Source organism: Trachinotus anak, unplaced genomic scaffold (assembly GCF_046630095.1).
Source record: "Trachinotus anak isolate AG129_WGS33_773 ecotype Australia unplaced genomic scaffold, CSIRO_AGI_Tana_v1 ptg000028l, whole genome shotgun sequence".
Lineage (NCBI taxonomy): Eukaryota > Metazoa > Chordata > Actinopteri > Carangiformes > Carangidae > Trachinotus > Trachinotus anak.
In genome coordinates this window covers 22,907,308-22,933,560 of record NW_027273879.1, presented here as the reverse complement: position 1 = coordinate 22,933,560, position 26,253 = coordinate 22,907,308, and the positions used below count along the sequence as shown (strand labels likewise).

The following is a 26,253-nucleotide window of genomic DNA, read 5'->3' as shown; positions in this document are numbered from 1 at the left end:
AAGGGCATACTTAACGCTCAGACCAGGATACCGTTTCCATTATCTTTTGGTTTTCAAGCTGTCAAAACCTGCAATCGTTGTATCCCACTAGCTAGCCTAAAAACTATCTTATTTCGCAATGTATAGAAAGTATCCCATTAGAGACATTATGTAGTTCAGAATTAACAGAATCAAGTCATCTCATCATGGTGGTTAGCTAACGTTGGCTAACGTTAGCTACGAAGCTAGGTTACTTGGACAATCCTTCCAACTTGCTTGCTGACAGGTTAGCTTAGGACAGCTAACTTCGATATGTGAACTCACTAAGCCAGGAAAGTGGCGATAAAGAAACTCCCTGCAACTCTCTGGTTGGTGGACATTCTGAGTTGACATTTGGAAATGTAATTTTATTTACTAGTAAATGCTGTTCATTGATTTTTCTGTTTTTTTGGGGGGGGAGTGTGTGTTGTGTGTCTGTGTGTGTGTCTGAGTGTATATGTGTGTATGTGTTTGTGTGTGTGTGTGTGTGTGGGGGGGGGGGGGGGGGGGGTTTACCAGTCGTAGCTAACTTGCTATTAAATTGTAGTTATGTTACTTAGCCAACGTTAGCTGCAGAAGTTGCTAACTGACCAAGTAGCTAACTTAGACATGAATACATAAGGAGATACAGTTACCCGTGCAGTTAATTAGCTCTAAATTAGTTATGCTATGAAATGAAACATGTACCAGATAGACACACGGGTTACCTAACAGGCCCCGCAGTGTTTTTATAGATCATCCATAGCTAGGTGAGCTGTCTGAAGCCTGCTGCTAAAGCCTTCAGCTATTTCTGTTTTTAAAAGCCCAAATACAAATGTATTGTCGCAGATTAATGGACATTTCACCCGGGTGATATTGCTGGCTCATAAATAGAAAATGTTCTCCAACATAAAGTAGTTTACCACAGCTATTTATGGCATTTTTCAGAAAACCTTGAGCTACTGTATCTGCTATTATCCAACGAAAATATTTTTCTATCTACTGTTCTGCTTTATGAAAGTACTTTATTTTGGTCAGTGCGGTGACCAATCTGATATATGATCACTCATATATTAGCAAAATAGTATAGATATTTATTTTGCTTTATTTTGATTATGAGCTGTGAAAAAAGCTCAAAGCAGTAAAATATGTAATGATGTGAAACAGAAGAAAACTGAAAGACTGAAATTCTCTTATTCTAAAATCTGTTACCAGCTAATGTTTGGAAAATGTAATTGATGGAGGATTTAAATAACAATACTCTGATGGAATTGCTATTTATTAATCTACAATTGCAAGATTTTCACATTTTGTAATATAATGTATCTATATTATATTTTGTATGTCAAACAACACATTTACAAACTTACAAACTATAATACATTTGATATAACCAGAGCTGGTATTCAATGTTGATACTTTTATGGACCAACCAAATTGGTTTATTACTATTGAGGATTGAAAAATTCCATATGGTTTGGTACCTAAGGAGTAAATCTCATCAGTATCAGTAAGCCAAACCAAGATCTAGTAATGCTGGTGATTGTTTATCTACACAAAGATGTTTTAGTGTGTAAAGAGACCAGAATTAAAGATAAAACCGAAGGGAAATGTTTATGTTGTAATGCATATTGTAATCTTAAAATGGAATTTGATAAAATTGGTATCCAAAAAAGTATCATTAAGAAGAAGTCAAGGTCTCGGTATCAGTACTCATATTTAAATTTTTCACTGATACCCAGCTCTAGTTATAACCACTGTTTTTTGTATTATTGCAAATTGAATATCTTAGGGATTTTTTATTGGTCAGGAAAGAACAGTATATTTGAAGACATCATTTTGGGTATAATATTTATCAGACACCTATTCTGGATGCTGGAGATACTTATGTCTTTATGTTTAACGTACAAAATGAGATGAAGTGAGACGTGGCATTGTTCTTGCAGGTTGCTCTCATGTGCCCATGGAGAAGGCAGCCTTTGAGGGGTGGCTGGAGTCAGTCTCTGCCACTTTCCTTACTTTAAATGACCAGCAGCGCAACCAGTCTCTGGACCACCTCATATCTTTAAGTGGTGCTACCCAGCTCCGTCACCTGTCAAATGGGCTGGAGACACTGCTCAAGCGTGATTTCCTGCGCCTCCTTCCTCTGGAGCTGGCCTTCTACCTGCTGCGCTGGCTGGACCCTCAGACCCTGCTCACCTGCTGCCTTGTCTGCAAGCAGTGGAATAAGGTAAATATCATGCTCCCTGATGACTGGTAGTGTTGACAGGGTGCTTTTCTTGTTTCCCTCACTTGTGTCATTTCCTCTGGTCTTAATCCCTTCTATGTAAGATGCGAGGAAAAGTTGTCAGGACAGAGAAATCAAGAAAACTTTTATAATGTTACTCCCTCACAGGCATCATATTGAAGCGACATCATTTTCTGATAAAGGTGGCAAGCTTGATCACCTGTTAGTGCACTTTAATTGTTCTGTGTTGTTATGTGGCATGCAAGATAAAATCTATATTCAGACTGTGTACAGATCAGTCAACAGGTTTGAATGTGTGATATTTAGCTTGTAAATATATCTAGGTATGGACCCATATGTTCCATAACTAAATAACTAAAAAAAAGTAACTAAACACTGTAAGGAAATGCAAACAAAAATCAGGATAGAGTGAACTAGACATACATTGATTGATTAACACTGACATGCATGACTGGATGAAAATGACACAGATGTGGCTATTACTAAAAGACAACAAGAAGCAATAACAAGTTAGGTTATAAAGAATTTTAAATGAAAAATGTCCATGAATGATCAGCTAAAAAGAACATAAAAGTAATTCCATGCTTTATTATTTGTTAATCTTAACACAGGTGCGCTCTTTTGAATTGGAGAAGAACTAGCAGCATCCAGTCACTGACTTTCCTATAGAATATTTCCACAAAGGATGGTCATTACATGAAATAAGGCTAATAAAAATCACCCATGATAATTCAGAGGGATGGTGGGGGTCACGGAGCATAGACAGTTGTGGTATTCTTTGACCATCACTACACATTCAATTCAATTCAGTTGTACTTGTATCGTACCAAATGTCAATATACATTATCTCAAGGCACTTTATAGGGTAAGGTCGAGACTTTACGTTATTATAGAGAGAAACCAACAGTTCCCACAAAGAGCAAGCACTTGGCGACGGGGGGAGGAAGAACTCCCTACACATGATGTCAGTTATCAGTGATGCTGCTGCGTGAAGGACTTTCTACTCACACTGGCTCCATCGGTGCAAATAAAATTCCTATCTATGCTTGTAAAGGGCAAGATTTTCTGGGTAACTTCAAAAGAAAGAATGCAAAGAAACCAACAAGAACTGTGCAGCAGCTGACCTTCTGTGGACTGAAAGCGCCTCCATGTCTGTCTCCTTATAGGTGATAAGCTCGTGCACGGAGGTGTGGCAGGGTGTGTGTCGGGAGCTGGGCTGGAGGATTGATGAGTCCATTCAGGATGCATCACACTGGAAGGGGGTCTACCTGAAGGCTAAACTGCGCATGATGCAGCTGAAGGACCAGGAGGCCTTTGAAACGTCGTCCCTCATCGGCCACAGTGCTCGAGTATATGCCCTCTACTATAAGGACGGCCTCCTCTGCACAGGTACACTGCCTGTTTTCAATTTGGGAAACACTGAGTTGGAATCAGCCTTGAGTACAATACAATGGGGCCAAAAAGTCTGGGACAACTTTCCACTGCTGAAGTGTTGAAAATCTTTTCATCTCATCTTGACACAATGACCACAGGGTTGAATCCATCTACTTCTACTTCTCTGTGACAGTTTAAATGTCAGACCCTTTTTCCACTGAAATTATCAGGTGTAAGTGGGTTTTTTAAATGCGGATAAACCCACTAATAAAAGCTGATTGACCTTGTTTCCACTGCCAGTTGAGTTTGCCTTTCTGTTCAGACTGTGGGGGGGGTAGTACTGAGCCAAATAACCGCCACTACTGCAGAGTCATTTGACCCAGGTGTGTGTGTGTGCACTCTTTTCCAGTTAGTCCTTGAGTTCAAGTGAACTTTCATACCAGATTTGAAGAAGGTTTTACTGAGATATTGTGTCCACGGAAATGACATCATACGTACAGATGGAGAGCCCAAGAACAAAATTCCTCTGCCTCTGGCTGTCACTGGCACAGAGGCATAAATATATTTTGAGGCTGTCTGACAAAATTATCCCACTGCATAAAAACATCAGAATGGGGAAAGAGACCGAGGTCATGTGTAACTCATGGATCCAGTGACACACACACCAGCTGGAGTGTGACGCAGCCGGATGCTGTGGACGTGCACACGTGTGGTGCACAGAGTAAAGATGGAGCAAACATATGGAGCTTTGTCTGCACAGCAGATTTTAATTCTATGTCCACTGTTGCATAATAAGGTGTGGAAGCTCAGTATATTTATAATCGGTGCTCAGATGGGCCTCCTCACATGTGGTTCACCTACACACTTCAGTGAATCATTATTATGATCGACTCACCTTGGTGGAGAGCACAGACTATCTGCCTGATGACATCAGGCAGTACTTGAATGTCTGACTGGCATGATTATATGAGTTCATTCCATCTGTTCTTTTCCAGCCATTATCACTCTTGTGTGTTCAGCACTGTCATCATGTGCTGTTCAAGACATAAGTCATTCTAACCCTATTCTCAAACTTTAAATGGGTAAGAAGCCCGGCTCGCTGGCTTGTAGCCGGGCGTGGAATGCGAGCCGCCCAGTGGGCCACTTTTGGTAAGCAGAACTGGCGGGATGAACCGAACAACTGAGAACACTTGTGTGGATGTTGATGGCACTCAACATTTCTTAATAGCTGTGACCTTCTACATTTAAATTAAAGCCATTATCACTCTTGTGTGTTCAGCACTGTCATCATAAGTCATTCTAACCCTACATACATACATAGATAGATTTTTGCAGTTAAACACACCTGCACTGAGGCATGGATACACCTCCTTTACCTGAACTCTTAAAATGTGACGGAGGGCTGTCTAATGTCCTCTGAGCTCTGACACTGTTCTGACTCACACCACTGTGTCACTGTGTCAGTCTGGAGCAGGTGTTACAGTCAGAGTTTGCAGCAACAACATGGACGTCTTCCTGTTTTCCAGGATCTGATGACCTCTCTGCCAAACTATGGGACGTGCGCACGGGGCAGTGCATTTATGGAATTCAGACACACACCTGTGCCACAGTCAAATTTGATGAACAGAAGCTGGTGACTGGGTCCTTCGACAACACTATTGCATGCTGGGAGTGGAGCACAGGGGCTAAAATCCAACAGTTCCGTGGTCACACAGGAGCAGGTCAGTTTAAATGTGGAGCTACAGTAGATATTTCTGTTCTGGGTTCATTTCATTCAGGGATGTACAGTGTTTGATATAACGAAGTGGAACCTGTCAGGACTTTTCCTGCAGCTCTGACCATAAACTTTACAAACTCTGCTTTTATGGGTATAAATCATATCTGCTAAAAGTTACACTGGATCATTTCAGTAACATTTGAGGGCGTATGATTGAATAGTATAGTATAAATGTGTGAAACAGCCTTTTCCCAATATTTAAAAACTACATGAGTTCATTGGATGTTCTGACCTTTGTAATGATATTTGCTGCTGGTTTTAAAAACACTGGGTTTTGTGTGTGTTCAGTCTTCAGCGTGGACTACAATGATGAGCTGGATGTGCTGGTCAGCGGTTCTGCAGACTTCTCTGTGAAGGTCTGGGCTCTGTCTGCTGGTGCTTGTCTCAACACTCTGACTGGTCACACTGAGTGGGTCACCAAGGTCAGCTCACTTTATCCTGTCGAGGTTTTAACGTCTGATCAGAGTTCAGCCTTGAAATGCTCGATGTTATCTCCTCCACAGGTGATACTACAGAAAAGCGAAGTAGAGTCCATGATGCACAGTCCTGGTGACCACATCCTCTTAAGTGCGGATAAGTATGAGATTAAGGTAATGCAGACGTTTTTGTGCTCATGTATGAGCTGCTACACCATAAGGATCCAGAAGATGGAGCAATCACTGTTTTTCCTGCAGGTCTGGCCTTTAGGGAGAGAGATCAACTGTAAATGTCTGAAGACGCTGTCGGTGTCGGAGGACCGCAGCATCAGCCTCCAGCCTCGCCTGCAGTTTGACGGACGCTACATCGTCTGCAGCTCTGACCTCGGAGTTTATCAGTGGGACTTTGCCAGTTTTAAGATTCTCAGGTAAAATGATTGCCATGACAAAATGTGTCTCTTTGTGATCAAGTAATGAAACTCTTCTGTAGTGTGTATTAAATGTCAGTTTATTTATGTGGCACCTGTGGCAGATGTCACATTTAATAGCATTAATTAATTAAATGAAAGAGATTAAACCAGCATGAGGACAAAACAACAGACACAATAGAAAAATGTGTCCACAGGTGGGCCAGGTCCTGATATTTAGCTTTTGCTAAGGTGTTGTACAGATTTTTGGAAACTACATTGGTCAACCAGCCAAAAAAGAACTTGGTATTTTTTCCCCCAGATGTCCGTATGGTGGCCCTTTTGTTCTCAAACTTGCTAACTGAAGACCTAATGTAGTCCTTCACTTCAGACTTCACTGACAGTAAATTCTTTTTTAAGCTAGAAACTGTATTTATTTTCTAATTTTTGAGTTCTAATAGTTCTTTGGCTTTTTCCAGAAAAAAAGTCATTATGTCGTCTAGACCATTGTTGACCATCCCTTTAGTGCAAGGCAGGGTCACATCCACTGCAGTCTGAGCAGAGACAGTGTCTCATTCCTCCTGACACACAGACACAGGAGAAATCTCGCTGTTATGGTGCATTCCATTTACCTTGGAAGTCAGCTGTTGGAGATGGGAATGACGTCACACCCGAGTTGACTGAGTTCCAGTACAACAAGTCAGAAGCTTGTTGTTGTTGCTGTTAGCAGTACCAGTTGATGATGCGGTATTTTGTGCACACAAACACTGTAGCAACATGCCCACTGATTTGTTTGAAGTTGAACAATCGTGTGTGTTCTTGGATTTTGAGGTCAGGGTTGATGAAGTTCCTCCGACTTTCCGAGACAGGAATCCAGTTTCAGGAGGAGTTCCAGTTGAAATTTCCAGCTAGAACTCACCATTACACACTGTGTTGTTTGTAATGCTCATCCAGACTTCACAGCATCAGTTATACACCCAGTTCTCATTTGGAGCTGTAATTTGAAAAGTGATTGTGTGAGTAAGTGAGTGTATGACCAGTAGTGTTTGGGTCACAAGTGAGTGATGCCTATTTCACACCAAATTAACAGGTATTGGCAAGTTTTTTTGAATGTGTTAAACCTGCTAAAAAGAGGCGACTCTGGCAAATCCGTTTACATTGCCAGCCGAGTTTGCTTGAGAGGACACACACAAAGTGCAGGGACCAATATCATCACATGCAGCTACACAGCACAGACACAGATGAGAAAGAGTGAGCTGTTAGCTGCTTTGCAGACCCAAATGAGATGCTTCAATCAGTGATTGTGTGTTTTTTTTGAAAACTTATTTCAGGGCTGCAGCTCACTCTTTCATCCCAGAGCACAGTGAAGCTACAGTGTTTGTGGTTTTAGCACCGTGCTGGTGTGTCTACAGTGTGTCTACAGTGTTTGCTCTTAAAGATGTCACAGCTTGGAAAAGGGGAGAAAATTCACGGATTCACTTGGGTGGTGTGTTAACATCACTGCTGATTGGAGCCGATAAATCCCCACGTCTGCTGCAGAGACATTTAACCTGGATGGGAATGCTGATGTTTGCGGGTCTTAGTGGGTTTTTGCAAGTTTTTTGACCAGTGGAAAAGGGGCTTGAGTGAGTTGAGGGGGAGTTAGTACAGGAAAACTGTCTCATATTATCTTACCAATAATGTGTGTGTGTGTGTGTGTGTGTGTGTGTGTGTGTAATCATCCTGGTCCTAATCCAACATGCTCTGCCATTCCCAGGGTGATAAAAACACAGGACCCTGCCAACCTGTCCTTGCTCAGCTTTGGAGAGGTGTTTGCGCTTCTTTTTGACAACCACTTCCTGTATGTGATGGACCTGAGGACAGAGGCCATCTCGGGCCGCTGGCCTCTACCAGCCTACAGAAAATCCAAACGAGGATCCAGCTTCCTGGCTGGCGTGACCTCCTGGCTCAATGGGCTAGACGGGGGAAATGACTCTGGACTGGTTTTTGCCACCAGCATGCCCGACCATAGCATTCACCTAGTACTGTGGAAGGAGAACGGGTAGATGCAAGCGAGGACTCCAAACAGCAGACTGCGAGGATCTGAGTCGCCATCATGTGTGCTCTGGAGTATATGAACCTTAACAGCCAAGATAGATCATGCATGGACCAAAGCATTTTATTCTGTTTCTTCCTCAGAGTCCTCCTCTGGACACACACACACGAACACTCAGAGATGGAAATGGGAGGCAAACTGAGACAGATGATGATGAAACTGTCACTGATGTGCTTTTTTCAGATCAGCACATCCTGATCTCTGCAGAAACCTTAAAAACCTCTCACTGCTCTTCTGATCCTGGACACAGACAGACAGGAAGAAAGTCTGAGATGTGTCAGCAACAACAAAGTAAACGACCATATGAAGTCTCCTGTAACAGACTTAAACATGGAAGTGAAAATGTTTTTGGCAAATCTGCTCTTTGATCAGTTTATAAATGTGCAGTGAGAATATTTGTAGCCAAACTTTAATCCAGTCCAGTCATTAGGTGCCAACTTTGGCTATTGACCTTTTATTACCAGGATGAGACTGTATGTCAGATGTGCTGTGAGGCCGGTCACTGAGCCGATTTGCAGAAACATTGTTTTCCTGGTAGAAAAGCAGGGTTGCCTTAAACACAGTCGCTGTAAATAATGGAGAACATCTCCTCTGACTTCAAGGGAGATGTTCCCCAAGGTTTTTACAGGAAGCTGTACACTGAAGCATATGTTAAAAAGTGGTGTGGTACATTGTTGTGTACCATGTAAAACATTGTGAGGTTTCATGTGATTCCACTAAGGGATGTCTGGTTTAAATGTCAGCTTGAGAAATGTGATGTGCCTTTTCAGTTCGTTTGATGTTGCAGACTAGAATTCCCTGATAACTCGGCACGTTGCAGCGAGGCAATGACTCCGTTGTAAATCAGACTTTTATGTTGAATTTTCCATATTTACTGTGCTCTAACAGTCTGAGATGTCTGTAATTTTTTAGCTATCTACCTGACTTGACTTGCTCAGTGCAATTGCTTTTTATGAATCATTGACTGTGTTAAACATCAGGTTTATTTTTCTAAAGGCCTCAATGCATTGCACAGCAGAAGAAGTGACTCGACACATAGTTGGGTCTGTGTAAATTTACTATTTGAATTTTGAATTTGAACAGATGGTTTTTCTGCTGTCACCTGATTCTGTGCATCAGTTTCAACGTCATGTCTGCAAAACTGAAACTTTAACCCAGACTTTTCACTCATATCTGCCTTCACTTTGGCAGGCCACAGATCACAATGGATCAGACTGTATGACACAAGTTTTTCTTCTATACAGACTGTAACCTGTTTCTCACACAGATAATTGTACCCTGCAGATGTATAGACTGTTCTTAGTTTAGGTTTTTCAAATCTAATTAAAACACCACCAAAATACTGTATTCTGTACTGTTGTCTGACCACTGCACCACAGCACCCCCCCCCCTCACCCACCCAGCAGCTCAGTTACAATTTAAACTACAGTTACATGATTTGTACATAAAGTGATTAGAAAAAAGGAGAAATGTGGGGCATAGAAGTTTCTATTAATGAGTCTCTTTATAGTAACTGCCACTGCTTCCGAGCACTGTACAGTGTTATTTCATGAAGTCTTCTACTCCACAGCTCTTTGGTCACCTGCAACCACCCACAGTCTGCTTCAATATTACACTCTTTCAAATAAATCAACGTAGCAAATGCACCTTTGTTGTGTCTGTATTTGGTCATTCCAGTATTTTAAAATGAGTCAGTTTAAAATGTTCATTTATCCAATGATAATGTTATGCAGAAAACAGTAGAAACCGTCTTTCCCATCACATGAATCACAGCAATGAGAACGTGAACTCTGACTGTGAGAGTTTGTGCATCAACATGTTTTCTCTTCTTCACATCTGTGAAGTACAGATACGCGGCAGCTTATTGGCAGCGTGGTTAGTGCGACGTCTCGTTACTGTCGCAGCAACATCCTTTACACATGTCTACTGTTTTGCATCATCTGTTTCCTGGAGATAAAGGCCTTTTGTTTTTAATAACTAGAAGCTGTTTTTCATTGTTACATGAATTCCAAAGACCAAATACAAGACCAGATCAAAACCTACTGTATGTTTGGACCATGTAAACTGAGGATGTAGTTGAAAACTGTTGTGGACTCACTGTAAACAACTGACAAGATTGTGTCGCATCATCATTCAGTCTAGTGTCAGCTGGTTTCAATTCAATTCAATTCAATTTTATTTGTAAAGCGCCAAATCATAATATACATTATCTCAAGGCACTTTACAGGGTCAGGTCAAGACCTTACTTTGTTACAGAGAAAAACCCAACAGTTCCCACAAAGAGCAAGTGCTCTTTGGGGGGGTGCAGGGAGAGAGAGGAGAAAAGAGAGAGAGACCAGGAACAGCTGTGTAGGTAATGGTGTTATCAATAATAATGACAGATAACAGTGGTTAATAGTAAAGATGAGTAGTGGTGGATCTGGATCCTGCTGCTCCAGAGGCAGAGAGACCTGCAGAATGAGGACAGAGAGAGAGAGAGCGAGAGAGACCTGCAGAATGAGGACAGAGAGAGGGAGAGAGAGAGAGAGAGAGAGAGAGCACGCCCAGTGCATCATGGGAATCCCCCAGCAGTCTAGCTCTATAGCAGCATAGCTAAGGGATGGGTCAGGACATACCTGAGCCAGCCCTAACTATAAGCTTTACTAAACAGGACAGTTTTAAGCCTGATCTTAAAGGTAGAGAGGGTGTCTGCCTCCCGAACCCACACTGGGAGCTGGTTCCACAGGAGAGGAGCCTGATAGCTGAAGGCTCTGCCCCCCATTCTACTCTTACAAACTCTGGGAACCACAAGTTGACCTACATTTAGAGAGCGAAGTGTCCTATTGGGAAAATAGGGAACTATAAGCTCTCCAAGGTACGATGGTGCCTGACCATTAATGGCTTTGTAGGTGAGGAGGAGGATTTTAAATTCTATCCTGGATTTTACAGGGAGCCAATGCAGAGAGGCTAACACAGGAGAGATGTGATCTCGTTTCCTAGTTCCTGTCAGTACTCGTGCTGCCGGATTTTGGATCAATTGGAGGCTTTTTACTGAATTTTTGGGACATCCTGACAATAAAGAGTTACAGTAGTCCAGTCTTGAGGTAACAAATGCATGAACTAGTTTTTCAGCATCCTTTAGACATAGAATGGGTCTGATTTTAGCAATATTGCACAGGTGGGAGAAGGCTGTCCTAGAGACTTGCTTTATATGTGAAGTAAAGGACAAGTCCTGGTCAAAAATGACACCAAGGTTTCTGACTGTAGCACTGGAGGCCAAGGTGATGTCATCCAGAGTCAGTATATTATCACATAGTGTATCTCTGAGGTGGTTTGGGCCAATTACAATAACTTCAGTTCTGAATTTAAGAGTAAGAAATTACTGGTCATCCAGGTTTTTATGTCCTTAAGACACACCTGAAGCTTGGCTACCTGGTTAGTCTCACCTGGCTTCAAGGATAAGTACAGCTGGGTGTCATCTGCGTAACAATGGAAATTTATCTGGTGCCTCCTAATAATGTTTCCTAGAGGAAGCATATATAGAGTGAAAAGTATTGGTCCTAGCACAGAACCTTGTGGAACTCCATGACTGACTTTAGTGATGATAGAAGAGTCATTATTAACATGAACAAACTGGAGTCTATCTGACAAATATGACTTAAACCAGCTTAGTTAGGGTTCAACTCTTTACCTGTTTGCTTCTCTCCTACTCTGCTTGGGTAATAAAATGAAATCTGCAGGTAGGTTGGTTTACTACCGGCCAAGTGGGCAACACCTGAAACCTGAAGCTCCAGGCTTATAGTGGGTCAACTGATTTCTGCAAATTTGACTGAAAATATGGGAAAATATCAGGAATTGGGCATGAACATGAATGTTGCTTTACTACCTGGTCTCCATGGTCTGTCTGTGACCTTTATTAATTTATCGTCAAATCGTTTTTCAGTTTTGGGTTTACTGTCTTTGCTGCATATCCCTAAATGGATGTGTTTGCTCAAAATTATTACAAAGCAGATCTGGGGCCAGTCGGGCCAGTGCACAATCTGAATGTTCACACAGAAAGTCGTAGAGATGAAACACAGAAGCAACACAGAATCAACAACTTTCTGCACAGAAAGTTTATTTCCAATTCAGTGTCTGAAGCTGAAAAGTACAGCAACATATAGCAATGTCATGATAAGAAATAACTTAGCAAAATAATCACAGACTGATAATCACAACCCAGTGGTTATCTTTTTTAGGTGCAACTCTAGAAACCATGTACACAAAAATACATGCAATGTCGCATAAAACACAATCAGTTATTCATCAGTGGAACTGAATAATAACAGAAATCTGACCAAGATATAAAAAGAATTGAAAGAGAGGAGTAAAGCAATACTCATTGAAATACTTCATGAAAACAACCAGGAAGTGATGTAATTATGTACAAACTAACGCACACTACATTTGGATTAAATGTATTTGGATAACCAGTTATTTTAAAAAATCACAGGTAAACTGCTGCTGGAGTCATTCTGCATCTGAACTAACGAAGGCTACGTTTCACATGCTGACGTGTTCAGTAGACGGGGAACAAAAAAAAAAAGATTTTTAAACTGATTAAGTGCAGTTAGACTTTCATGCTGTTTTGATCAGTCACTCAAAGTTCCATCAGCATTGGTTATAAAAAAAATTACATTTAGTACAACAACTTACTGTGGTGGCACACACGTATTTAACAATCCAAGCTAAATTATGGCAAAGTATTTGTTTGACATTTTGGAGAATTTGCTTTGGCTGTTGATTGTGTGTCCATGATGGCTTCCACCAATATCCTAGATCCCTTTACAATGTTATCCAGCGAGATGTCATGAAGCAGTACGTCAGATCCGATGATGTGAAGTCAGGTCAGCAGTAAACTGATCAAACAGCAATGGGAAATCAAGTTAGGTTTGTCTCAAACCTAACTGGTTTGAGACAAAGTGATATGACAAGAAAAATTAAAAAACAAAAATTTGTCAGCAACTTAAGATTCTGCAGCACCATTTGTACCTTAGTAGCAATCTCGAAGATCTCTGTTTCATTATCTTTGGTGACTTAAAAGTAATGGAAACGTGAATTTTGAAAAAACTTTCAAACGTTGCCAAAAAAAAAAGTAAATGCTTGCATAACATGGAAACAGAAACACTTTTTTCACATTCAGGGAGCCAGTTTCAACCTAGAGGGAGATGCTGGAACTCTGCCTCTGATATCGCGAGAGCACTTTATTCACATAATATCCCTCAATGGAAACACAGAACATTGACAAGTGTGTTTTGTCAAATAAAATAAATAAATAAAAAATAAATAAATAAAAAATAAATTTTTGGGGCTACCAGACACCCAGGTCATAAAACTGTTAAATACCTTCTATATAATTTCCTCAGTGGGTCAATCACCATTGCATTACCTCATTCAGTGATAGATAGTGACTTAAAATGAAAATCTTCGAGATTGCCACTGTATCTCTGGGAGAACTTGCCATTGTAGCCACAGTGTTGCAATCGATAGGCTGGACTGCTTTATCACAATTTTGGATTTTGTATGATTTTTGGGTGAATAGTTGATTTGTCAAATATTTAAATTGCTATTTTAACCAAAAACTTGGTGAATTGCTGCCATGACGAGAATATTTACTCTGTTTCCTGTTATGTGATGCTTCTGGTGTTATCACAAGATATTATGACATATCATCTTGATGCCAAACTACTCTGTTTTAAGATAAAACTTTTTCCGGTATGAAATTATATCACCTTATCTTGTTATATCACAGATTGTTCACCCCTGCTTTATGAAATTCAGACAAAAAGATCAGTATCAGTTTCACATTTGTTCGTCCAGTACAGATATCACTGGTCCTCGTTACTGGAGTTTTATCCTTCAAATACCGTGTAAAATAATATACTGTACACAAAGCAGGACATGACTGCAAAATATCTGTTTCCACACAAAATCTAAAATGCGATGCATCAATCAACAGTGCAGAAAACCTTTTTCAGATGAACCGCACTATCAAGAGAAGAATAAATACACAAGAACTCGGGCTCAGTCATTCACAGGTGATGCTTGGTGAGAGGAGTATAGCCACATCTCTACCATTACAACATGAGGAAATGTGTTTAGGTCTGTATTAATGGACCATGAGAGTTATCATGCCAGGCAGCCATTGAATTCCCTTGATTCTGATTCTCAAATCTCAATGTAGGCTCTTGAAACTTGCTTGGTTGGTGTATCCCAATACAGGAAATCTGCAATAATTTCTGTAAACATTACAATATTACTGCATCATAATGTAGCTGAAGCAGTGGTGTGTCGTCAGGACAAGCAGTGCTTCCAGTTAAAGCTCAAAGTAGATGATAATTAGAATGATACTGAAGTGGAAGTGATGTCTCCGCTTCAATTTCAAAACAGCGCTCTGTCTCATAAAGGATCTGACGCTTGTTTGCGTTCATCTCTTGTGGCAGCAGCAGGGTATTATCTCTGGAAGCTAGACTGACTGCTGCTGACTATCATTTCTGACATCTTTGTGAGCGTGGCCATGTCCCGTCAACAAAGAGAGGTGGGCAGCATTTGTTGTTTGGCATTGGCAGCATTGATTGTCACTTGACAACAGCTTCAGCCGTCGCTGTGTTTACAAGACAAGAGGTTATAATACGTCCTCTGAACAGCTGCGTCTTCAGGATAGACTGGAGGCCACACTGAGGAAAGTGACAACACAGGCTGGGGCTAGCTGGTTAGCATGCTAGCTTCAGCAGAAGAAAAGACGTGATAGAGTCAACAGTGGTGTTTGTCTCCACCTGTGGAAACAGCTGTTGGTGAGTAAAGGAATGAAGTTTGAGGCTGGTGTAAAATAGCTCCCTAACAGGCAGCAGGAGCCAGTAAACACGCAGATGACACTGATTTATCATCTGTAGGTGAGATCTGCAGTAAGTCTGAGAGGTTGGAGGCAGAATATTGTTACACAAGCAGCACAGCTCCTTACAGGAAAAACTCCAGGGGCGCAGACTCATCAAAGGTGAGAAAGGTGACAGAGATGTCAGTGGGTGGGGCCAACACTGTGGCATCTATGTTTTAGTCTGTACAGCTATTGGCCTCCTGACCTGTGAGCCATATTAACCAATTTTCAACTCTGTATTTAACCAATGTCAATCCATTGTTTTCCATGCTGCATTAGTCCAGAGCTGGAACTAAACCTTGACTCGTGCACCTGTGAGGAGTCAACACGTCCATCCATTGTCTGGACTAGTGAGAGACGCACTGTAACATTAGCCTGACGTTACATACATATTTGCTGACATCAAACTTTGTTGTGTTTTTTGTTGTAAACGTTGACACCTGCTGTGAGATTTTTGGCATCTTCTGACCACAGATCAGTTTGAAATATTGCAGGGAGCGACAGGACAAGATGACAGGCTGCACACCCCAGCCTCTCAACCAGGTAACTTCAGGCCCTGTGCAGCATCAAATCAGATCATGGTTGCTCATAGAATTATGGAAATTTGGCCTGAATTTTTACCAAAAACAACAGTTTGTTTTGCTCCTGACAGAGTTGTGTTACCGGTTGTATTAAACAGCATCTGCTGTTGCCACCAGAAACTACAGGTGGGGTCAAAACACTATTTTGTTGTATTTATTTGTCCTCTATGCTACACACCTAATTTGTTTTCATAATTTTAATCAACACTATTGTTTCTTACACTTTTCTGGATGTTCATATTGATCCTCATAAGAATTGTTGTGTTTTTATTTGAGGGTAATTGTCATCTCTCTGTGACGCACATTGGTCAACATTTGTTGTTTTTAAATTAGTCCTCTAAATATACAAAAATCTTATCAGAATATATCCACCAAAATAAAGTACTGCATAAACAGAATTTTTGACCCGCTGGTGGTGCTAGAGGAAAAGACAGAAGTTCAACAAAGTCAGTAGGACTCATTCTCTCGGGACCATGAATGTCTCCATGACCATGGCACTTCACCTCATAGTTGTAGAGATATTCCAGTCTGGACCAGAGCAGTAAACTGTCTGACATCGCCATCCCTAGAGCCTGAAGACTAGCGATCAACCGGTCAGTGCCCCTGCTGGACGAAGTGTGCACAGTTTTTAAATGATGACGAATGACTGACATGCAGTGTACACCAATAATGAGAGAAGTTAATATTGGCCAGCATACAGTCTAAAGCCAGTGTGCTCTAATATTCACTGTGATGGACTGAATGACAGGTTCAGGAGTCTGCTGATTGTTGAAAATGTCTGGAATGGTAGAAAGAGTCAATTCCAGTCTCTAAAACGCAGCAGCAGAATGAATGAATAAAGTAAATCTGATTTGTAGTAAATAAACAGGCATTAAACCAGTGTCTGCATGACTTCATCTGCAGACAGACAATAATACTGGAGAATAAAACGACTGGTTGGAGAAATCTCTTCGTCCTCTCTAATTTTGGTGGCGGATGGTTCATGAGCTACTCCTGAAGAACAAAAAGAATATTAAACCTGTTAGATTTTTAACAATGTGGTTACTCAAGTGATGATTTCATTATTGTTGTTCAATATTTTTTGCCACCATGATGGTTGATTCCATTAATGACAGAGTTACCATGATTTACAACAACAGGGAGACATTAGAAATAATATGACATCCATTAGTAAATATTTAACTTCATTTACATTAAAGGATAATTCTGGGTTATTACAGCTTGGATTTCATTCTGAGAGCTTTTACCTTTGTTTCCATCAGTTACGATAACACTGTAGCTACAGAAGAAAGAACATTACATCTCTACAGCAAAATCTGACAAAGAAACCAGCAGCTTATTCTTATTCTTATTACAAATACGATACAAGTTGTACTGAAGCAGAATTATCCTTTAAATTCAACTTAACATTAAGCTTTTGAAGCAGATTATTGAACAGTACCAATGCTGATGGAGTCTTCCCTTCTCCCAGCGCTCTTCGGTGTGAGATCAGGAGAACTAGGTTTTAAGGTGGCCTCCCACCAACAGTCTCTGAGGAGCTGCTTCCTTCAGCAGGTGGTGAATTTCCCTTTGTTGGCCAATTGTCAAAAATAAACTCTTTTACAAATAAATACAGTATTTACACACGTCACACACATGATTGTTGAAAGCTCCGTACTTCATCTTAAATTGCTTTAAATTCGCTCATCCAGCTGCCTGGGCCTCGGTGTGGACAACAGCTGGCTGCTCTCTGCGTTATTGATTATTGTTTTCACCTTGTTCAGTTCGTTTCCATGGTGTTTGATTTGTTCTGTAGAAAATATTGATTGTTGCTATTTGTAAACCTTTGCTATGTACACCAGCAGACACCTTTTACAGGAGGACTACCCACTGAGGTAGCGAGGGGTGAACAGGTGAACTGATCCAGGGCTGCTTCCTCATTTTACCCACAAGTCAACACCAGCTCGTGGCTCTAGATAGTTTTTGTAAGACTACAAAGTGGATCCAGCTGTTTGTCACAGGGCTGAACGTGATGAAGAGTCATTGTCTGTCCTTCCTGCTGCAGTGCTGAAACAGTGCTCTTTCATAGTAATAATGAAGCCTTGAAATGGGGTCATGTTTTCCATGCTCACCACTCTGTGGATCCAAGGTCCAAGATCACGAGTTGGGATGTGTCTTTTTCAGCTCTCCATATGGAAAACCTGAGCTCCATCTGAAGGCCGTTTAACACTGGTCTGTGAACCGAAGCTCAACATCACTTAGCTAACACTGTTGTCCATGTTTGTGCGCTGATGCATCTTTTCACCCAAGCAGAAACCCAACATGGGCCAAAAAAATGATGTGCTTGCTCACATGTTTATAGCAGCGTAACAAATGACAGTGAACAAGGAAGCAGAGAGAAAGAAACAAGGGACAGCCTCACCAGGTCCACTGACGGGCCCTCTCCAGGACCGCAGACCACAGGAGCTGCAGGAGCTTCCTCAGATGCTCTCTCATTATCTACTGTAGTCACTTTATACTTCCCAAACAAATGGGTTTGGCACAATGATGCCCCCCCCCCCCCCATCTGCTCTCATTCAAATGACATGAGGTTTGCTGGTATCTGTTGAGAGAACAGAATATTAGAAACAGTGAGAGATGCTAGTTGTATCAAAAAAGGAAACCCTGACCCATGTAGAGGCTGCTCTGTGTCTGTGTGCAGCAGTTTTCACTGATTTTATCTGACCACTTGGAGGCTGTCCAACATTGATGTATTATTACCTTTTTTAATGTGTTAGCAAAGCTATTTAAACATTTGGTGTCCATCAGCTGCTGAGGGAAGTATCTGGCTGTTTAGCTGCTAAATGCTCCACTATTCACCAGCTCTCTGACTCTGTGTGTTTGCTGTGTGATTCTGGGCAGGGAGCAGACAGTGGCTTTCTGCCTTTTCACAGTTGCCTGCTGTTGCTGGAAACAACATCAATATGCTGAGAGTGAGCTAAGATGGTAAAGCTGTGGGCTGTGAAACCAAAACAATGAGCTATGACCTATTTTTAAAAGCTGATGGGAACTTTAGAGTTGGGTGAAAATTCTCACTATGAGTGAATCATCTAACATTTTACAAAATCAGTGTTCAGTACCATTTTATATTTATATTTGTAATTTATACTTGTGGACAGCCCACCCAAATATTATTGCCGAAATAATAATTTCTGTTGTTCTATTCAACAGTCTGATGAGCATCAAAGTAAGAATTTCTGCTGATGACTCAAGTATTTATGTTTTGAACTCTGCTTACTGTCGTGTCCTGTATATTTCTATCACTATTCATCCATCTCTTGAGGAAAATGTTTCCTCTGACCAGTTGAGTGTGTGTGCTGGACAAACCTGAGGTCTGCTGCTCCTACAAGCCTCCTCCAGGTTTTTGTGCCAGATGATGGCTGAAAACCTGGATCCAGTCTGGAACTTGTAAACATTGCCTGAAGTGACACAGATCACTGTGTGTGATTATCTGAACTGAACTGGAGGGAAAAAGAAAACGGCAGCAGCTCTGCCAGCGATGTGAAACTCACCTTTGTCTGGGTCGTTGAGCTGGAAGATGTTGGGTCTGGCTGGGTCGTCTGGCAGCACCACCATCCATCCAGTCACACATACCTTCTTACAGGGGTTGGACTTGTACTGTGGCATACAGAGGATTAGAACAGCAGAGATGTGAAAACTACAGGCTGAAGCCGTCATAATCTCAATAACACAATTCTCCCATCTCCACACTGGATCTCTGGAGCTCAGCCACAGTGACCACTGGATTCTTGGTCTCCTCTCTTACCAGGACCCTTCTCTCCTAATTGCTCAGTTAGTCCGGGTCCAGCTCTAGAAGAGTCCTGGTTGTTCCAGACTTCTGCATATCAGAAGAAGTCTGTGAGCCCCTGAACCTTCACTGAACCTCGACACAGTCCTGTCTCTGAGATCTGCAGCAGCTCCTTCCTCCTCACGGTTTCTGCTCTGATCTGCATCGTCAGCTGTGAGACCTTATACAGTATAGACAGGTGTGTGTCCAATCAGCTGAGTTTACCACAGGTGGACTCCAGTCCAGGTGTAGAAAAATCTCAGAGATGATCCAGAGAAACGGAGGAACCTGAACTTCAAGAGTCACAGCAGAGTGTCTGAATACTTCTGTCAATGTCATAATTTTGTTTTAACTTTTTAATGAATTTGCATAAAATGTTTTCACTTTGTCATTGTGGGGTGACTGATGAGAGATTTTTTTATTATTACTTTTAGCATAAAACTGTAACATAACAAAATGTGAAATGACTGAAGGGGTCTGAAGACTTTCTGAATGCACTGCAGCTGTATAATGAAGAAAATCAAGTTAAAACCACACAGTCATTTTGATGTATTGCCACCTCTGACGCATGTAAAAAGTTTTGTGAGTGGCAAAAATGCTAGAGGTAATTAGGGGGCACCATAGAGACGACGGGGGTGCAAAGTTTTGTGAGGTAAACAGTAGAAACAGTCTTGGGCATCAAACTCACATGTTTCCTCTCAGAGGCCCTCAGAGCTTTCGCCCCATAGAACGTCAGTGTTGATCCAGACAGACTGATCCAGAACCTGGTCCATGATGACAACTGCAAGGCAACAAATATTGGATATACTGAAAACACCTCCCTCTCTCTCTTCAGATAAGGCCTTTCCGGCTTAATCCACACTGTCTGAGACCAAAAGTGAGCTCACCTTGGGCTTCCGTCCTTCCTTCAGCATAGTTTTCCTTCTCAGGGGCCCTTCAATGGTCACACCACCGGCCTCGCTGCATCCATAGCAGGAGGTGGCAGCAGAGGAGCTGAGAATGTTGCAAGATTCACACACAAAAACATTATGATTGACTGAAACAGGTCTCTGCTCAGCATTCAGAGACCAGTGTGTTTGACCCGACGTGGTTCTCTGTGAGGACAATGAGTGGTTTTCATTTCTACACTGACTCCATGCTATTATAAAGGAGTAACTGCACAGAGTGTTTCTGGGTGGTGGATATTCAATTTATCTGCATGAGACTCTTTAGAGTTTGACAGTGGAAAATCTATTTACTCTGTTCAACAATGACATAGGTATAAATCTATAGAATAGACTGAGTGTGGCCTGACACTCTGCCACTACCGTCCTATCATAATGTGTTCACACTACAGTGTTTGTCAGTCACAGTGAATCATCTCCTCATGGAGACAGCATGCAGGACACCAACACTCACACTGTGGTTCCCAGAGCTTTTTTTAAGGTGAGATGACTGAGACAAGACAAACATGGAGCTCAGCACAGCGACTGTCACAGACTGCAGCAGTGAAGAGAAGGAGGCCAAAGACCTGGTCTGGTCTCATCACTGACCCCAGTGAACGGTCATTCAGAAGGAATATCGGGACATTTTGCTAATGCCAGAGCCTTAATGAGCCCGTTACAGCAGGAAAACAGCACTTCCCCTCTTCATTATTCTCTCTGTGGAGTGTGTGTATTTTTTCCTGGTGACAGCTGATGCATGTGGTACACACAGTGTGGACCTGTGTTGCCAATGGCTACAACTACAGATGTAGGATAAATTAATAATGAAAACCATCATATGTTCTCACCTCTAGTCTCCAGTTAGTTCAGATGCAGCTGCAGCTACAATTTGAACTAAACTCAGAAAATGTGACCACATGACATCAATTTTATCTTCTTTTCATTGGCTCCATGTTCACGTCTGATCAGACTTTAAGGAGCTTTGATCGACAAAGTTCTAAATGGACCCTGATCTCCTTGATTTCCATCTCACACTGTGTTCTCGTGTCTGTCCCCAGAGTTAAAAAGACGTCTGCTGGCTGCAGAGCCTTTAAAAGCCTTTAAAACTCATCTGTATGCCTTAACTTTCAGCTCTGAATGAACCAGTTAAAACCAGTAAACACAGTAGAGTCGTGCTGATGAGATGACTGCAAACCCTCTGAAAACCACTGCATCCCTCTATTTGGTTGTTCCATCTATCACATGAGCACCCAGGCTGTGTGATACAACACATCATCTCCCCAGTAAAGATGAATTCACTCATATTAAACTGGTATTGACTCCTCCCACTTCACTGTACCTGTAAACATAGCTGCGGCTCCGGGGGGAGTTGCGAAGTGGAACCCTCCAGTTGGGGCCCAGTGTTGCATACATGCGGCCCCTGTTTGTCACACATTGTCACAGTCAGTCTGAATGTGTGTGTAAACCAAAGACAATTCAAACTCTTTACATTTACAGTCATGGCCTGTTTTTAATCTGCCACTTGTACATATAAATGAGATCCTTTTATCTTGTTGCTTGGACAAACACAAAAATACAATATGATTAAATTGACGTAAGAACATTCAGATACATTGATATCATAAACACAATGAATATGCTACAGGCACAGATACAACTTGGTGACATACCAGTACATTTCTACGACAAAGTTCAAAGGATAACGCTTCTATATTTTCATAATGTCAACAAATCTTTGTGCAAACAGTGTCACAGCTCTCGTCTATTATTTGTCTTTTTTAAATATTTTTCATTGTTGGTTTGCAGAATAAACCAACAATTAATGATTCCTACAAACAAGTGCTGTGTGTATCTAAAGATTGATCTATCTTCTTCCTCTGAGGCACAGAGCTCCAATGAGTGATATGTTCTATCATCACCATGACCCCATACCAAAAGCGTATTCATATGCTGCTGAAAATAGTCCAAGCAACTGCAGCATTTTCTCTTGTTTGAGTAATATTTGATAAAAAAATAACAATGTCCAGCTGTTTTAGCAAGTTACTGAGAGCCACAGACAGGGCAGGGAAGTCAGAAAGTAGAGTAGACATGTTGTTGGTGTTGGTCTGCTTATGGGATTTGATGACAAATAGAAAAATAGTAGGGCAAGAATTTAGTGCAACGATATGTATCATGATACTGAGATTATAATTCAATATGTTGTAATATTGTGATGATGTAAGAAAGGTGATGTACTGAATTCTTTTAATCATATTTTAGGAAAACTGTCACAGTGTAAAGAACACAGCACCACATGCATGAAGTCTGAGAAACAAAGGTGTTGGTTCATAATCACTGCATTGAGACTGAAGTTTATTGAAGTTGCACAAGAAGCAGTTTTTTCTGCCCTCGCTGTGTCTGTTCTTATATTGTTAAATAAATGACTTTAATGCTGTTAAATGCTGTTTAATACTTTAGTTTAAAACTCTTAAAGATGAAATGATACATTATGTGTGATGATTGGCTCTCACCTCTCCATTCCAGGTGACAGCTCCTCCCCAAAAGAGCTTTCACTGCTGCCTATTAAGAAAAATAACAATAAGAATCTTCAAGTATGTGAGAAAGGCTGATTAGATTCATGAGAAGTATTCTAAACAGAATGACCCTAAATGTCATGGTCCTCACCAGGATGATGTATCATACAGTGTAAACATACCTAACGACAGGCCGTTGGACACAGACGTGCTGTGTGGATCGTTTCTGACAGGACTCTGAGACTCTAAGAAGCTGTCGTCCAGCAGGTGTCGTGCTTTCTCTATGGGAAACGTGGCGCTCCTACTCTCTGACATGCCGTACTGACACATCATACTGTGGAAACACATCAGCCAGAGACAACAACAGAACCATACAGGTGGCGCCTATAGATGTTACAGTGCACTTCATAGACACAGTGGTGCCCAGTACAACAAGCAAGAAGTGCAGGTGCTCAGACAGGTTCTAAGCCTTTGAACTCTTTCCGCACACAAATATTCACACATCAGGAATCATGGCTTCAGGAAACGTAGCGTGAAGTTGTAGGTGACCAGAGCTTCAAGTACATTTTTACTCAACTCGGTATTCTAGTACAATTTTGACAATTTATCTGTCACTCAGGGACAGTCTGTACACGCCCACATCATCCTAAACAGAGATCAACAGTTATTATTATTATTATTATGATTACTATTATTATTATTATTGGCCAACTATTATTGGCTAACTCATTAACATCTCGTTGTCCACTGGTTTCATCACCAAGTCTGCAGCTGCTGAAAAACAACCAGCTGGTGAACACTGGGAAATTTACAGAAATGTTGATTAATCTCCCTGAAAGGATTTTACAGACAAAATGTGTCATCACGTTATAAAATATTATCCATTAATGGTGATGAAACAACAAAACAGTTAAATAACTAGTCAGATTTTGCTCCACCTGGAACAGCTACGCCATTAAAACATGCCAAAATAGTAAAAAATATATAAAAATATAACAGTGACAGAGTTCTCTCTGCAGAAGCAGATATTTATATTTTTGATAGTACACATAATAATAACAATTTAATAATCATAATGATGAGAACAGTTTATGTAATGTTTTCACTGTAGGACTTAACAGTGTTTTTACACTATACATCCAAATAGCGCAAATACAGCCACTGCTGCTGATGTGACACTGGCTTTATGTGCTGTAGCTGTTAGCTGCCTATACCAATGGTACGGAGCTCAACAAGCTTCAGACATGCTGTTACACTCTGTCACTATTTTTCAGGCACCTAGCTGCAGTCTTATTCTGCTTTGTAATGCAACAGTTTTAAGAACTTGTCAAGGTGTGCACACTTATACAATGTAGAAATGTTGGGGAGGCGCAGTAAACACTGTTATGAAGGTATTTTCTCTAGTACACTCTGTTCTGTGACAAACTGAAACTAAGCCTGACATTTAAAAATGGAATTTCAACTAACAATACTGTTTTTTTAACAACTAAAAGCACTGGGAGTTGATTTTGACAGATTTCATTTGTGCTGTATTTAACCTTGTTGTACTCACTTATTTCCCAGACTATGGCTCTTCCTGTGGTGGGAGGGGGGAGGGGTGGGAATGTGAACCCCCACAGAGGCATCGGGGCAGGTAGGCCGTCGGTTATACCTCATAGAGGCAGATACCTCAGACAGACCTGAAACAGTGAACACATCATCACCGCTAAGTGCTACAACATCCAGAGGTCAATGAAGGTGGTGGGTGAAGGCTTCTATTTGGTGTCAGGTGTGTGGTTGTTAGAGTAAGAATCAGTCAATGTTTGTGTTGTTGCTCTGATACAACTGATGGCCTTCAGGCCTTTCAAATGACCAATGTGGAGCATTTTGTGGCATCTAGTGGTGAGGTTGCAGATTGCAATCAAATGAATACCCCTCCCCTCACCCCTCCCTTTCACATGGTGGCCCTCAGGTAAAAACATGAAAGGCCCTCTTTGGAGTCAGTGTTTGGTTTGTGCTTTCTGGGCTACTATAGAAACATGGTGGTGCAACAGGTGGGCACCATGGAAGACGACCCACTGCCTATGCAGATATGAAGGGCTCATTCAAAGCTAACACTAACACAACTATTTTTACATAATTATGAATATTATATTCCATTTCTGCCAATAGAGCCCCTAAATCCTACACACTGGTCCTTTAATGTATGTGCTCATCCTTTCTGGATGTTTTCTGTACCTTTTTTTCCCTCGTTTCTGACTTTATTGTTAATTTCAGGTTACATTTCTTCTCTGAGCAGTTTTCTCCTCCTGTCCAAACACCATCGTCCAGATGAGAGAGGAGTTGATGCATACGCTGCCGATCATTCGAGTCTCCTTCAGTTCTCACCATGAACAATTAACACTGTAAGTTTTAGAGAGGAGCTTTTTTCAGATCCCTGTTTCCCCTGTATCTTGTCTCTTAGACGACATTTGGTCAGTCCTACATTATTGATAGAGGTTGTTGGGTGTGTCTGCAGTCTGAAAGAAATATCTGAGGACACTAAACAGGACTTAATCTACTGTATATCTACAGTTCATAGTCAATCGAAGAAACAAAAAATTATTTTGAGACGGATTAATGTTCTAACAACCTTTCTAAGCTTTGCTATACAAACAATATTTTGGATAAATATGTTATTTGCAAATTAGGTGAATAAATAATGAATTAAAATTATAAGCACAATAAATACAAATTGTAATTTAAATTAAACACAGCTTTCCTTTGGAAACTCGCTGTGAAAGAACAATATGCACTAAAATAATCAGACAAAAGTCAGAAAACTCAGTTTTGACACATGGTCCCTCTACAAGTCAGGCCTTCAATACAATGAAATAATACAAGATCCACAGTGGTTGATATCGTACTTAAATGCTTAAGTAATCCTGCTACACAGGAGAGTGGGGAATTCTGGGGGCTATGATCGTGCCTGTTGTTGTGTTTGAGATTCCTTATCATGGGGAAATATAATACATTTTAAATCACCCCCTCATTAAAGATGATTTCTATCAAATCCACTAGATGGAGCCAGTGACGCAAAGAATTAGGCTGAACATGAAAACCATTATTGGATCAGGAACCAGTGCCTTCATTTGATGTAGTGACTCCAGCAGCCATTGTGTAAATGTGTAGGTCTGCCTATATAATCCTGTCATTAGCCTGACCACAGCTCCGCCTTCCGACAGGACTGTGTTAGATTGGTTAGTT

At 41.1% G+C, this 26,253-nt stretch overlaps 2 protein-coding genes across 4 annotated transcripts in view; one reads left to right on the top strand and one right to left on the bottom strand.

The window, feature by feature from the left end:
• Positions 1-6: 6 nt before the first annotated feature.
• fbxw2 (F-box and WD repeat domain containing 2) lies at positions 7-9,659 on the top strand. Of its 2 annotated transcripts, none has more exons than XM_071466080.1 (8): positions 7-347; positions 1,944-2,227; positions 3,412-3,634; positions 5,146-5,340; positions 5,685-5,818; positions 5,900-5,986; positions 6,071-6,240; positions 7,976-9,659. In XM_071466080.1, exons 2-8 carry the CDS (start codon positions 1,961-1,963, stop codon positions 8,262-8,264), a joined length of 1,365 nt encoding a protein of 454 aa, XP_071322181.1. In that variant the 5' UTR covers positions 7-347; positions 1,944-1,960; the 3' UTR covers positions 8,265-9,659. The 2 variants fall into 2 exon arrangements, with proteins under 2 accessions (XP_071322181.1, XP_071322182.1); XM_071466081.1 differs by having other exon boundaries at positions 9-380.
• A 2,734-nt stretch (positions 9,660-12,393) lies between these two features.
• LOC139611858 (ras-specific guanine nucleotide-releasing factor RalGPS1-like) overlaps positions 12,394-26,253 on the bottom strand; it is a 125,660-nt gene continuing 111,800 nt past the window's right edge. For both annotated transcript variants that reach the window (XM_071466807.1, XM_071466806.1), the window contains 9 exons: positions 24,581-24,707; positions 23,211-23,362; positions 23,026-23,074; positions 21,855-21,935; positions 20,480-20,585; positions 20,281-20,373; positions 19,318-19,423; positions 19,133-19,224; positions 12,394-18,368 (listed from right to left, as the gene is read on the bottom strand). In XM_071466807.1, the coding sequence (XP_071322908.1) occupies positions 18,339-18,368; positions 19,133-19,224; positions 19,318-19,423; positions 20,281-20,373; positions 20,480-20,585; positions 21,855-21,935; positions 23,026-23,074; positions 23,211-23,362; positions 24,581-24,707 (836 nt within the window). In that variant the 3' untranslated portion in view covers positions 12,394-18,338. The remainder of the gene's footprint in view (positions 18,369-19,132; positions 19,225-19,317; positions 19,424-20,280; positions 20,374-20,479; positions 20,586-21,854; positions 21,936-23,025; positions 23,075-23,210; positions 23,363-24,580; positions 24,708-26,253) is intronic.